The sequence below is a fragment of the Euprymna scolopes genome, chromosome 25, assembly GCF_053919585.1.
Source record: "Euprymna scolopes isolate OS-2025 chromosome 25, ASM5391958v1, whole genome shotgun sequence".
NCBI lineage: Eukaryota > Metazoa > Mollusca > Cephalopoda > Sepiida > Sepiolidae > Euprymna > Euprymna scolopes.
The window spans coordinates 1859888-1875000 of NC_136506.1; the positions used below are offsets into that span (position 1 = coordinate 1859888).

General features: G+C 31.9%; 1 protein-coding gene across 2 annotated transcripts in view; it reads right to left on the reverse strand.

The window, feature by feature from the left end:
- LOC145247277 (cilia and flagella-associated protein 47-like) overlaps nt 1–15113 on the reverse strand; it is a 215467-nt gene that overhangs the window by 171093 nt on the left and 29261 nt on the right. For both annotated transcript variants that reach the window (XM_080108883.1, XM_080108882.1), the window contains exons 9-13: nt 10335–10420; nt 8759–8855; nt 6019–6122; nt 3916–4028; nt 958–1094 (exon numbers count right to left, since the gene is read on the reverse strand). In XM_080108883.1, the coding sequence (XP_079965009.1) occupies nt 958–1094; nt 3916–4028; nt 6019–6122; nt 8759–8855; nt 10335–10420 (537 nt within the window). The remainder of the gene's footprint in view (nt 1–957; nt 1095–3915; nt 4029–6018; nt 6123–8758; nt 8856–10334; nt 10421–15113) is intronic.

A 15113-nucleotide genomic window follows, 5' to 3' on the forward strand; every position in this document is an offset into this window, starting at 1 on the left:
AGCACCCTCAAAATGCATCGCTGGAGCACCACAAATAACAGGGACGTGCCCAGGAGTGATGAAAACAAAGTTTCTGGCCACAGTGAGAGCAACCTCATGCAACCTCATATCTTTGAAGTCGGCTTAAAAGTCAACACCAAAGTGTACTTGGATGTGCTGAAGAGTGTTATGATCCCCTGGTACAATCAGGTGGCCGCTGGCAGCAGGAGGTGGCGCTGGCCCACAAGTCCAAAGGGATCCAGGCTTGTCTTCAGAAGGAGTGTTGTGACTTTGTATCATTCTCTTGGCCCCACTCTTGTCCCGACCTGAACTCGTTGGACTACTTCATTTAGTCATATGTCGAGAACATCACCAACATGACCTCCCACAACACCAAAACCAGCCTAATTGCTGCTATTTGCCAAGTATGCGCCGAGCTCTTGCCAGATCTTGTGAAAAAGGTATGTTCCTAGTTCCAGACCCGTATTGAGGCAGGGATTGAGGCTAAAGGCAGCTAGATTGAATAGATGTCAGCTCTACTACATAATCAAGTTACGTTAATTGACGTTTTTAATAAATGTTTTAAAATAAAGCTGTAATATTGCTTTCTTTTGGGCGACACTTTATCGTTCCACCCTGTATTTGAGTTATTCAGTTCAATTCTTAGCGCAGGCATCATTTGAGATACAATTGCGAATTGCTTAAGACTTCTACACAATCATGACTGACAGAACAAGAGCATGCTACCTCTGTGGATTAAATAAAGATTTCCATTCTAAATTTTGTGCAGATTCCCGAGTTTGATAGAAATCTTCACGAGTTTGATCAGATAAACATAATGAAGGTCAGAGGTTACATCGGCCGAAACGTTGCGAAAATAACACTGAAGATGAATAAAGTAGTTTAAATAATGAGAAATAATTATTCTGCTTCAACATCAAAGGTTAATGAAATGGAACAGGAAAATAACCATCTTACATGACTCTGGCATCAGCCCCGGAACAGGGGTCACAATCAGTGGCAAAGGGCTGGTGATTTCAAGTGCAACAGGTACGACCTCGGCCAATACACAAATATGGTTCTCGTACGAATGATTAATCGTGTAAGTGATCGATCTGAAATCAAGAAAACATATTGATTATTAATAATAATAATTAGTTGATTAATTATCTTAAACCCTTATGACCTGAATTATGATTTAGATGATTAAAAAATATTTATTCCTAATTTTAGTTAATTCAAAGGGCAATGATAATATGATTGTTTTCAAGCTGAAAAAATTATGAAGTTCAATAGTTAAACTACCACTGAGAATTTTTGCATTTCATAAATTTATCTTGATTATTATCCATAGTGTTTGAAAAAACTGTGTTCATGACAACAAACGAAATCCTCCAGTTTCTGTGATAGATGGTGGTATACTGAATGTAAGCAATGGGCAGTTACAATCTGGAGGTATTCGGCATTTACTCATATACTAAACTTAACTAATTAACTAATAACTATTTAACTACCTTAACTGATTCAAACACGCCTTGTACACATTAATGTACAAGGCGTGTTTGAATCAATTCTCATTTTATTTATGCCGTGATATTCATTTATTTACGAGTAAACGAATTAGTTCAACCAGGTCATAAAGGATTAATTAGTTGATTAATTATTAACTAGCAGAACCCATAGAAATTCCACGGTAGTTGAAAATTTTTTAAACATATTATAAATGAAACGTCTAAAAAATAAAACAAAACAAATAATGAAGAATTTAAAACAATTTTTAGCAAATTCTTTTTTTTTAACCTTTTAAGGCTGAAAAGAATTGATTTAAAAAGTTTAGATTTTTTTCAATGGAAATTCAACACACAACACATTGGTTTTTGGTTTGTTTGTTTGTTTTTTCTAAATAATTTTTAATATAAATTATAAAGGAACAGATGTTAATTCAGTTGCACATTTTTTTAAAGTTTAAAAAGAAAATATAATAAAAAACTTAGTCTCCTCTTAACATGACTTTTTTTAAATTATAAAATAAAATAACTAATTTGAAACTGTAAACAGACAGCCATGTTTGTTTTTTTTATTTTTTAAAAATTATTTTAATGATTTTGATGGTTTCAATTAAATACATTTTAATTTTTCGAATTAGTAAAGTAGTTAAACCTAAGTTTTGTAATCTTTTACAAATTAGCATTGGTTTGTTCAATAGAAATGATGGCATTCAGTGATTAAAGCTAAGAGCTGTAAGCTTGGTGTACTGAGTTCGAGTTCTTTCAAAGTTACTGCATCACTTTTATTAAAACTTTTGCAAAACGTATGAATCCATATGTCTTCCTCTTCAGCTATGTATTAAATAGTAAGGTAGCCTTAACTCTCAATTCCCGGTTGTGTAACTCACTTAGAAGAAAGAAACCTCAGAAATAACACCAGCCTTTCTCTACTTTTCTTTTTTTTATTCATATACACCTCAAGCAAAGTACATTGCTACTAAATTCGTAAGTCACTCATGTATCAAGATTTTTTGTCTTTGCAATATCTCTTAAGTGGTTAGAAATCGTCGTATACGGTATGCATATTCAGAAGCAAGTTCTCGAACAGTTGTAGATGGGTTGGCTTCGGCTAAGGCTCTTAATTGATTGTTGTCAACATCCAATAGCCGACCACTACACTCATCATCTTCAAAACTTTCGTCGAAACTTTGTGTATATCATGAGTTGTTTCAGTGGTTTTTCGGCCTAGCTTGAATTGAAATAAGAATAATTGTGCGAATTTGCTTTTATCCATTTTGTATCCAACGTTCTGAAAAGAAAACATCATCGTTTTAAAACGATTGTAATTTAAACGATTAGATAGAGCGGATAACGCTCTTTAAAATGATTTATAAAGTAAAGGTATTAGAAGGAAAATTACTTAAAAATACATCATGTGAAATCAAAACTAAAAATTCTAGGAGAACTTTCGTCATAATCTAATAAAACAAGGGGAACTCATTGGTTGACATATTGAAGAAGTTAGAGTTGATAGTTTAATTGCTGCATGTTACATAGGTCAGAAAATCGTAATCATAACTTCTCCGCTCAATTATATAAATTATATTTCATTAAAAGTTTTTAATCAAAGTCATTGGTTTTTATATTAAGAAAAAAAAAAAAAAAATATATATATATATATATATATATATATTTGTTTGTTTTCATTCAGGATACTGTATGCGCAGACGATGTGTGCACAAATGAGTTTAGTCATTTCATTTGAAATGCCGAGGTATAAGCATCGGCAGCCACATGTTTTTAGTCATGACACCTGGTCAAAGATTTTGCAATTGTTAAAGGAAAGAAGAATGGTCTTAGTAGCATAAAACGTTATCATCCATTTTCGTTCACATTTCACTACAGACTGGTGGTCATTTACTAAGGTTTCAGCCATTATTTGGGATCCAAGCATTGGTTTTAATCGTCCATGACTTATCTTTGTAACTGAACTCAAAGATGTAGTTCCAGATTGTGTAGCCTTTTTCAGTATAGAAGGAAAACGTTGCTATAACGTCAGTCATTCTTTACTTAACGGGGTATTGTTTTCGATCACCCTGGGCCTTTCTCCACCATTAGGCTCACACAATACCAGATCAGGAAAGCCGTAGTTAGCGATTGTGCAACCCTTGCTTTACCATAAATTCCTCATGTAGATAGCCTTATTCATTATTTCTATAAAATGAAAGGAGACAAAATAAATGTTCTTGTAGTTTAGACAGATTTCTTAGTATGGCTCCTAATTTCCCATTCTCTATTTACATTTATTCCTAAAAATACCCCCCCCCCAAAAAAAAAAAGAGAAAATTTGTGAAGTCGGATAATTTGGCTTCATTTCTGATTTGGGAAAACAGATTCTGAATTGTTTTTCTGTGTCTGAAAAGATTTGTATTTTTATATACAAACTTACTTGCTGAATTTCCCTTGTATATCCGACTCAAAGATAATTGGAATGTGAGCCTTCGAATGTGGCGGCACAACCTGTGACAATGGACCACTTTGACAAAGCTCTTCGCACCCCATCTGAAATAAAAGGCTTCTGACTCTCATACAATCATTTTATGAGCAAAATAAACAAAAAACAAAACAAAAGCAAAACAAAACAAATGTCGTTACATAGTGAGTACGCTTGCTTGTATCCATCTTGTGCTTTTAATACACAGGCCAATCTCGACATGTACACAGGTCATTAGGTCAGCTAGTGCATTAAATTTGATATCGATTGACGTCACCTTCTTAAAAGGGAGAAGGGAAGAGAGGAGATATCACGTTGAAGCACGTAAGATCTGTTAAGAATGTCTGAACTTGCATAATAAATTAAAGACCCAATGTACCAAACAAGCTGTAATACGACCCTCATAAATGGCAAAGGATCTTGATAGTTATAATTAAATAATAATATTTTATACATAGAGACACTAGTGTTTCATGCTTACGCAATCATCAATGTATGAGCGATAATTCCTGTTGTTCGGGAGATCCAGACCCAGTCAAGAAGCCACTTTTGACTCCATTTGCTAAGCCTTTACCCCCAGGCCACCAAACAATCGCCGCGAGAATGAAGGGAATTAATAACTTATACCCGAAAAATTCAGACGCAGACATTAAATAATCCAGAGTGTTCGAACGCTGGAGGTTGTAAACGTGGAATAAACACTAGTTGACTGTCTCTTAGTTTATAATTCCCAGTATACACACACACACACACACACACACACACACACACACACACACACACACACACACACACACACATATATATATATAGTTTTAGAAGTTTTTTTAACCTTAAAAACTGTATAAAAACTTATTTAATTTTTTTATCATTCGTTGGAAAACTATTTAGTCAGTGAGTTCTTTGATCACCCGCAATCAATGCATCAAGTTGCTCTTTCGAATTCACAATAGTCCTAATGTTAATTTAAGGAATTATCAGTTGTTTACCATGAAACACTGTTTCGGGGGATATATATAAACATATATATATATATATATATATATATATATATATATATATATATATAATTCGAGATTATTATTTTCTAGAAGTAAAGTAACGAATTAAGTTTAACAAGAGTGCTCAATACCAAAGTAGGGCAAGATATACTTTTTATTTGTCTTTACATAAGAATTAATATGTTGCTACACAGTCATGAGCATGTTTCGGTCAGCCAGTTATTAATAACTAGAAACCTCTTTAGGCGATACAGCTTATACAAAAGCAAGGTTTACAATGAAAATATCAGATTTTCCTGATCTTTTCATTTACATTGCAAACTTTGCGTTCGTGTAAGCTGTATCGCCTGAAAAGGTCTTCTCTATTTACTAATATCTAGCTGACCGAAACATTCTCATGACTGTGTAGCAACATATTAATTCTTATGTAAAAACAAATAAAAAGTATATACATATATATATATATACACACACACACACACACATATATATATATACATATATATATATATATATATATATATATGATTTTCTATTATATATATATATACAGGATTTTCTATGCGTATATGTTTTAATGCCCATTATATATATATATAAATATATATATATATATATATACACCACACACACATATATATATATATATATATATATATATATATAATGGGCATTAAAACATATACGCATAGAAAATCCTGTCTATTTAATATATGGTGTAATTCTTCGGCCTACAAACAGAATATTTTATTGTGCTTTTTCACTTTTCGTTATTGGAACTTGATTTAAGTTTTTAACAAAAAAATAATTCTATTCACTTTCTCCCAAGTAAAACAGTATCTCATTTGGAATTATTTAATACATTAGCAGCAGCACATTTAATTGGCAGTCTTGCATATTCTGCCAAAAAGGCATATCAAGACAGCACCCCGGTATACAACTACATTCTTAATTGAATGAAAATGATTCCCTTAGGAAAATTTCAACGATAAAAAAAAATAAACGACGGAAATTTGCAATAAATGAAGGAATCTGACTGGAAAATAAAATTACTTACTTGAGCCACGATTAATATGTTGAAATGTAAATTATTGACAACAATCAAATTTTTTGTGTTTCTGGATTTTCGGCAAACTTTTCCATAATCTATTTTTGTAGGACCTGAAATCAAAAAAGAATGAAGAATGTTTCTTTAAATCTGTTTAAATTTGAGGTTGTCTTTGGAGCACAAGATGGCGCAGGTGCCAGTGGATTGCAGGGGTGGATGGCGTTAGTTCAGGGAGCGTTTGCCTTTATGTAACGTAGTACACACGTTTGCACATATAAACCCCACACGTTTATAGCTGAATACATCACAACGAACATAGGGCAAGTAATAACTTTATTCCTTTTTTTTTGTAACGACATTTATTTTCTGATTCTCCTGCCACGTGTGACTTCTCGTTACGGCTGTGACGTCACCCACGACTCTAATGTAATCGTCCTCTCTTACGTGCTCTCTCATTTTTACATCTTTTTCTTTTTTGCTTACCCTGACGTCATTTTGTATACAACTCATTTGCATATGTGCGTCCGCGCTGTGTTATATTTACAAATCAGCAGGGCGTTACCATTATGGACAAAGAGAAGCGTTTATCAGATATGTGTTTGCAATGTGACGATGCAGGGAAGTGGAACCTGACCAGTAAAGTGAACATGCTTAAATGATATGATAGATGTGTAATGGGACCTTAAAGACAAGCTTAATTATGACAAACTTAGAAGATTAAATCTGTATAGTATAGGCAGATGTGTGGAGAACAAAAGACTTTGATCGTGTTGTTGAAAGAATGGATGAGATTTCTTGTTTCAATTAACGTAGAATAGTTAAGGTAGCCGGTCCAGTTTACAGGTGGAGGTCAAGGAACACATAGGACAAATTGATAAGAATGGACTTGAGAGAAAGAGACCTAGCCAGGTTTGTTTAAAAGTCAATTTCCAAGAAAAGGGCATCCCCTACGACGTTACAAAGTCTATTTTGAACTCTATCAAGGCAGGAGAAGTCCTTTTTAGCAGCTCCTGCACAGATGTGGCAAGAGTACTCCATCCATGCATGTATAATGGATGTAGACGTATTTGAATGTGTATTCAATGCAACACAAAAAACAAAACAAGTTAAAGTGAACTTGCTATTTTTTATTTCTAAGTTTTCCTCTGCAGACGCGACGGTGACAATCAAGATAAGGTCTCTTCTCATTAATGATTATCCTCGTCTTAGATAATGTTATAGGTCTCCCTCTTTCCCCATGTTAAAAGCGTTTTCTTTTCCGCTTGATCATTTCTAATTATCGAGCAAAACGGACGTCAAAAACCGGAAGTCAATAACCGTAGGCAATCTTTATTATAGCCGTATCTGGCAGATTAATGGTGTTTAATATTGAAATTTAAACTCTGTCTATTAAAATTGTTTAGAATAAACAAAATCAGAAAATAAATGAATTCAAATGATGCAGTAATCAATTATAGTCAACAAATTAAAAAAAATTGTACCGATGATAATTTCAATTTAAAGTTATTAGAATGTTTGATGTTTGTTGAATTTAATCCCTGTTGACCCTCAGCATATGGATTTGGTTTAGCCTTATTTTTAAATTACCTAATCAGGTCCACACCGAATCTGATTATGTAAGGTTCTACCCACCAGGTAAACTCACAGTCTGGCGAACAGACAGAAAATGCTACTTTACTTTATATATTAGAGAAGTTGTATCTATTCGGTGTTGTCTAGGATGCAGTGAAGTAATTTTAGCTTTTAATTTTTCTTTGTCTTCACATTTCAAAGATTAATACACTTTATAAAGCAAGGGAAACCTTTGATATATCTAAAGCCTTTGAAAAGGTCTGGTATGAAGGTCTCTCATGAAAATGAAACCATACGGCATTATTGGAGCAATATTTAATATAATTAAATCCTTCTTAGTCGGGAAAAATTTCAGGTTGTCTTCGATGGTCGTACGCCCAAGCAACATGATATAAATGCAGATGTGTCTCAGCGATTGATACTTGAACCTTTAATATTTGCGATATGCATAAAGGACTATTCTCACCGAGATGGTTATCTTTGCTGCTGACATCACTCTTTATAACAGACACGAGAGCAAACCAAATAAGCACATATCTAAGGTAAACCTTAGAGAATGAACTCCAGCCTGTAATGGAATGGAGACCTAAATGGATGGTAACATTTAATGCTGCTAAGACTAAGCTCCTTTCCTTTAATAATTACAAGAAACTTTCTCAACCACCTATTACCTTGACTAATAATACGCTACCGAACAGCTTTTCATTCAAACTCTATGGCTTAACATTCACATGAATTGGAACAAATACATTGAAAACATTGCCAAGTCTGCTGCAAAGAAGGTGAGTTCTGTTTACCGAGCTAAAAAACTACTCACATCTAACACTATTCTGTATTTCTACAAAGCTATCATTTATTACTGCCACGTGTAAGTGTATAAGAGTAACAAAAAATAGACAACTTCCATTATATTCCTCAAGTTAAATTTGAGTTATGTCTCTGCTGATTTTTATCTTCAATTATTTAAAAATATTTCAAATTAACAGTTATCTGTGCTGGACTAAATATTTTTTTTAAATAAATTTTAGTCAACTTCTTAATTTTATTTGAAACAACATGGTATAACAATAACCAATAAAAATTGACTAGTCAGATACAAAGTCTCATTTGTAAGCTTAAATAATATTTTGGGTCTAACATTTGACATCCATTATATGTACGATGGAAGCTTCTTTACCAATATTGAGAAGATGCAGTTGCGTAGGTGTTAATTCTTTGGCACAGTCAATTTTCTCATCCACTGTTCTCGGAATGGCATTCAAACCCTGCGAGACCTGAAATATTAAAAACATGGACTTATTTATAGTAATCCATTGATAATATTTGATATTCATCCGCTGATAGTAATTATTAATAGCCATCCACTGATAGTAAATATTTATTAGGCATCAATTTATAATAACAATTAATAGTCATCCATTGATAATAATTATTAATAGTCATCCATTGAAATCCTTATTTATAAACATCCACTGATAGTTATTATTAAAAGACATCAACTGATAGGAATTTTTGATAGCCATCCACTGATTACAATTTACATTTTATTTTATATTATTAGATATATATTTCATACGAATTCTCATTCGTCTTTTCTCTCGTTTTTATTAATATATTTCCGAGTATTTTGCGTTAATGTGATTTGTCTTTTGTATCTTTCCATCCAACGATTAACTCCGGATGAGTTTGTTGGTGAAAGGGCCACACGAGTTTGTTCTTATATTATGTTCAAAACGATATATATATATATATATATATATATATATATATATATATATATATATATATATATATATATATATATATATATATATACAGTACTGTATGTGGATGACTATATATATATATATATATATACATATATATATATATATATATATATACAGTACTGTATGTGGATGACTATATATATATATATATATATACATATATATATATATATATATATATATATATATATATATAAAGAGATCAAAGTTATGTCATGCTGTAATTTAGATTTTTGTCATGATTAAAGGAAAGATACTACCTGTTTCTAAGATAAACAAATTATACGTAACAAGTTTCTGGCTGTAAAAAAGTGGTCGTCAAAGAATTGCTGTCAACTGTAAACCGTATGAAAGCTATGAAAGCGAAAAAGTTATAAAATTTACATGAAAAAAAAATCAGAAACGGCCGATTGAGTCGACATTTAAAAGTCAATACAAGATTCAACTAAGACTAAGAAGATTTATCCGAAAAAAATTTTACATTTGTCATTTAATACTTGCTTTCATTCGATAAAGTTTCAAAATCCAAAAGCATTTCCAATTTGAAAACTCATTTATTAATTAACTATCAAAGATATTCGCGCTTCACGCGAAATTTTGCTGTGTCCTCTGGTACCTGCTTCGTGGGTTCCTGAGCGTACAGCAAAGTCCCGACTTTAACCTTGAAAACTCGTGTGTACCATCTCTAGGTCAGAGACCATCATCATGCCATGTTTGGTCATGATCGGTTCAGTGGTGTGTGTTGTAGGAGAGTATATATATATCCGCTATGAGCTTGACCTTTGACTTTAAATCGTGTGCACTATCTTTAAGTGGTCGACGATCATCATGCCAGGTTTGGTCATGATCGGTCCAGTGATGTGGGCTGTAAGAGAGTTGTACACACAGATACACACACGCGCGTGAACTATACTTTATGACTTTATATATAGAGAGATTTGAAAACTGATTTCTTAGTGCAAGACAATTTGGACAAGAACATACCTGCATCAATGTGGAATTCTGTTGATTCTGCATCAACTGTTTCGTACTGAAAAGTGTTCTTTTTTTATTTGATAATTTTCTGCAACCTAGAAAATAGGAAGGAAAATATACGAAACTTCAATGATAACAATTTTGCACTTCATCAAATGAATTAATCATTAAAGTCCATCCCAATATATAATCGTCATAATAAAAGTCAGAAAGTATTGGAATTATACACTAAGCCATTTCATGATTGTATGCATCACTCAAAAATATGAAATGATTGTATGTATCACACAAAAAATCTAATGATTGTATGTATCACACACAAATGAAATGATTGTATGTATCACAAAAAATTGAGATGATTGTATGTATCACACAAAAAATGAAATGATTGTATGTATCACACAAAAAATGAAATGATTGTATGTATCACACAAAAAATGAAATGATTGTATGTATCACACAAAAAATGAAATGATTGTATGTATCACACAAAAAATGAAATGATTGTATGTATCACACAAAAAATGAAATGATTGTATGTATCACACAAAAAATGAAATGATTGTATGTATCACACAAAAAATGAAATGATTGTATGTATCACACAAAAAATGAAATGATTGTATGTATCACACAAAAAATGAAATGATTGTATGTATCACACAAAAAATGAAATGATTGTATGTATCACACAAAAAATGAAATGATTGTATGCATCACACAAAAAATGAAATGATTGTATGTATCACACAAAAAATGAAATGATTGTATGTATCACAAAAAATTGAGATGATTGTATGTATCACACAAAAAATGAAATGATTGTATGTATCACACAAAAAATGAAATGATTGTATGTATCACACAAAAAAATGAAATGATTGTATGTATCACACAAAAAATGAAATGATTGTATGTATCACACAAAAAATGAAATGATTGTATGTATCACACAAAAAATGAAATGATTGTATGTATCACACAAAAAATGAAATGATTGTATGTATCACACAAAAAATGAAATGATTGTATGCATCACACAAAAAATGAAATGATTGTATGTATCACACAAAAAATGAAATGATTGCATGTATCACACAAAAAAAATGATTAGTTGTTAATCTGCTATAGCTAAAGTACATGTTGCAACTTTACTCATATTAAAAATGATTTCTTTCAAAATCAAATAATCTTAGGGACACACAATATTATATCCGTCTGCTAGATCTACAGCAGATGTGCTTACAGTTATATCTCATAGGATTAGCGAATCTCTCGACGGAGGCAACCTTTCTTGGGCAATTGCTCTTGACATATGAAAGGCCTTTAATAGGGTATGACATAAAGGTTTGCTTCACAAGATCTCCAGCTATGGTATATCTGGAAATGTCTTCTCAGTTATTAAATCATTTCTCTCTAATAGGTTCATAAAAGTAGTAGTTGATGGGAAGAAATCAGAAGCTCACAGTATTAATGCTGGAATATTTATTTTTATGAAGGAGGCATTTTCTGCCCTTAGTTGTTTTAGTTACAAATATATATATATATATATATATATATATATATATATATATATATATATATATATATATATATATATATATAGTAAGTAATAAAACAAATCCCTAACTCGATCGTAAGTAGACTCAGCAATAACTCAAGCGATGAAAATGTATTTAACAAATCAATCAATATCTATGAAACAGCCCTAAAAAATAGTGGAACAAAAATATTGATAAAATGTAAGAAAATAAATGCCGCAATTTACCCGGAAGGCAAAAGTAGATATCATTGCAACGCTATATTTGAATGGTACAATAGCGTTCGTTTAGCATGTGAATACCATTAATCTGGAATATAGGAATAGTCAGAGCTCAGCCAATCACATTAAGCGGGATTATTCTGGGGAGACTTTATCATTTTTAAATCGCAAAAGAAAAAGATGATGTTATTTCTATGATTTTATGATCTAGTTACGGAATTTGAAACCCACATATCTGTTGAAAGCGCGAAATTCCACCCGGTGATGACTGAGGTGGTAGTAGGATGTTATATAATACTGTAAAGTAAGATGCCGTGGTAATTGTTGCAATCCCCTCTTGAATCTTTGTTTTTGAAAAATGTTGTAATTTTTGCATGTTTGAAATCTTGTGAAACAGTTTTGTGGGCCCAGCAGTTGAAGATAAGTCGATGGATGTGTTCAGTAAAAACCTCTGAGTCTGCTTTGAGGAGCTCAGCAGATATTCCGTCCTCATCTGCAGCTTTATTGTTGCGGAGAGCAAATATTACTTTGACTACCTATGAATGGTTGGTTCTTCATCTTTTAATGCTCTATCCATCAATCTAATTTATCAGAATTATCCATGATTGTCGTACCGTCTTTCAGCTGAGAAGATAATCTGTGGCATGACCGTCCCAGGGGGCGATTGGGCTCCTCACTGGGGGAGGGGGAGAGAGGCTGAGACTTTCGAAACGCTGGAAAATTCCGGGCAGATATGATTTGTTTTATTCTTTAACTATCGTTTGTGTGCCGGACGACGGCAACCGACCCTGCTGAAAGAAAGATTGGATTATAAATTTCATTGTTTTATGAAAGCGACAACTTAATGTCACTTGAAGAAACGTAACGAAAACATAATGCCAGGTACCAGACCGGTATTAGGGAAGAGGATAACACTGCTGGCACGTTATGACACAGGTAATACCGAGTTATATGGTACCGGTAGCAGGATTGGGATTCCTGACCTGACATATATATATATATATATATATATATATATATATATATATATATATATATATATATATATATATATATATATACAAAGATATTTCTATTTAAGTATGCTTACATTAACTAATTGGTTTTTGTGTTCCTATCTGGCGGAAAGAGTAAAAACAATTTAAGATGGTTTCGTTTTCGCCGTGGCCAAGTCAGTATGTCAACCAATCACCAACAGTGCATTCGACGAATACAGTTCTTTTGTAAGTTTGTCCTTTTCTTTTCTTTTTTTTGCGTTTTATGTTGAGACAAAGATTTGATTGGCACTGAGCTTTGTAACCTGTTTTACTTCACTCGCACACAGACATTCGCTTGACCCACTAATGATAATCACTTTGCAATGTCCAAGTCGTCACAGTGACATTATTTAGGCGTCAATTGATTTTCTTTTAATTCGCTCTCAAGTATTTTGAAAAGCGACACTATCTTATTACAAAGTAATATTTGTGTGGACATTGTGTGTGTATATATAAGTTAATAAACAGAAAAACGAAGGTAATCAAACTATATAGTAATATATATATATATATATATATATATATATATATATATATATATATATATATATATATATATATATATATATATATATACATTTATTTAATAAGATTATACATCAATTAGAGGTGTCAGGTAAGTAAGAACTCTTTAGACCATGATATTTTAAAGCCTAATGCTTCTCATCAGAAAAGGAGAGAAAATGCTAGGTAACATAATAGGGACGTGACGTCTAGCGATAGTTTCATTAGGAACGAAATAAATTATCGAGGCTGAATGGGAGAACTAAATTGATCTCTGTCATATAGGAGGAGTGTAGTTTGTAATATATAATGCAGGTACGTATATAGCATATCTTTCATAGTGGCTTTAATGTATGTGGACAATACGTCCGTTTAAACCATTATTAAATAAATTAATAAATCTATATATGTTACTTTATAGTTTTTTGGCCTTCATTTTATCTTTTTATTGATTTCTATATAAGCTTCAAATCACTTTGTGGAGCTTTGTATTATCCCGATAAGTTTCCTCTTAAAGAACTGATTTTATTCTCGTTTTTTAATTCCCCCGTTTATATATATATATATATATATATATATATATATATACATATATATATATATATATATATATATATATATATATATATATATATATATATATATACATACAGTATCGGCCATAATATAAGGAACGGAAAAAAATTTACAATTATTCATGTATATTTAAAAAATTAGTGCATGGATTTTTCTGAAATACTCAGAATAAACAAATAGAACCAATGTGTATAAACTAGTACCAAAAAAAAAAAAAAAATTACGATTCAATATTGAGAAATATTTTAGTTTAAAATTATATCTGTGGATTTATCCTGGCCAAAAGTTAAGGAACGAAATAGAAAATTTATTTTTAAGAGACTAAACTTTACATAAAAATAGCTAGTTTTTAATATTTGAACTGCTGGTAAGCACAACAAAGAAAGATGGCATCACCGACTCGCAAAACTCTGTCTCTCCAAGAAAAAAAATTAATTTTAGACAATTACAAAGAAAAGAAATCAATTTCAACAATTTCTAGAAGATCAAAAAGTGTTGTTCATCGTGTGATAGCTCGATATAAGAATAAAAATACATTAGAAGCATCCCCTAAAACCGGCAGACCCCCTAAAACGTCTCAAAGAGAAGATAGGATTATGGGTAGTTGGGCCGGCTCTTAGTGACCGATTCAAATCCGCAACATCAATTTCTCGTGATTTTAATGAACAGACTGGGAAAAATATATTTAGAAAAACTGTTTCTCGACGGTTAGCAGCTGCCGGATTGCATGCCAGGGTGCCAGTATCTAAACCCTTGATCTCCAATTTGTAAAAAAAAACAAAAAAAAAACTGACATTGGTATGTAAATAAGTGGTACTCACTACAGGGTGGAACATTAATAAAAATGTCACCCTAAGAAAAGCAACATTACAGCTTTATGTTAAAACTTTTATTGAAAAAAATCAATTC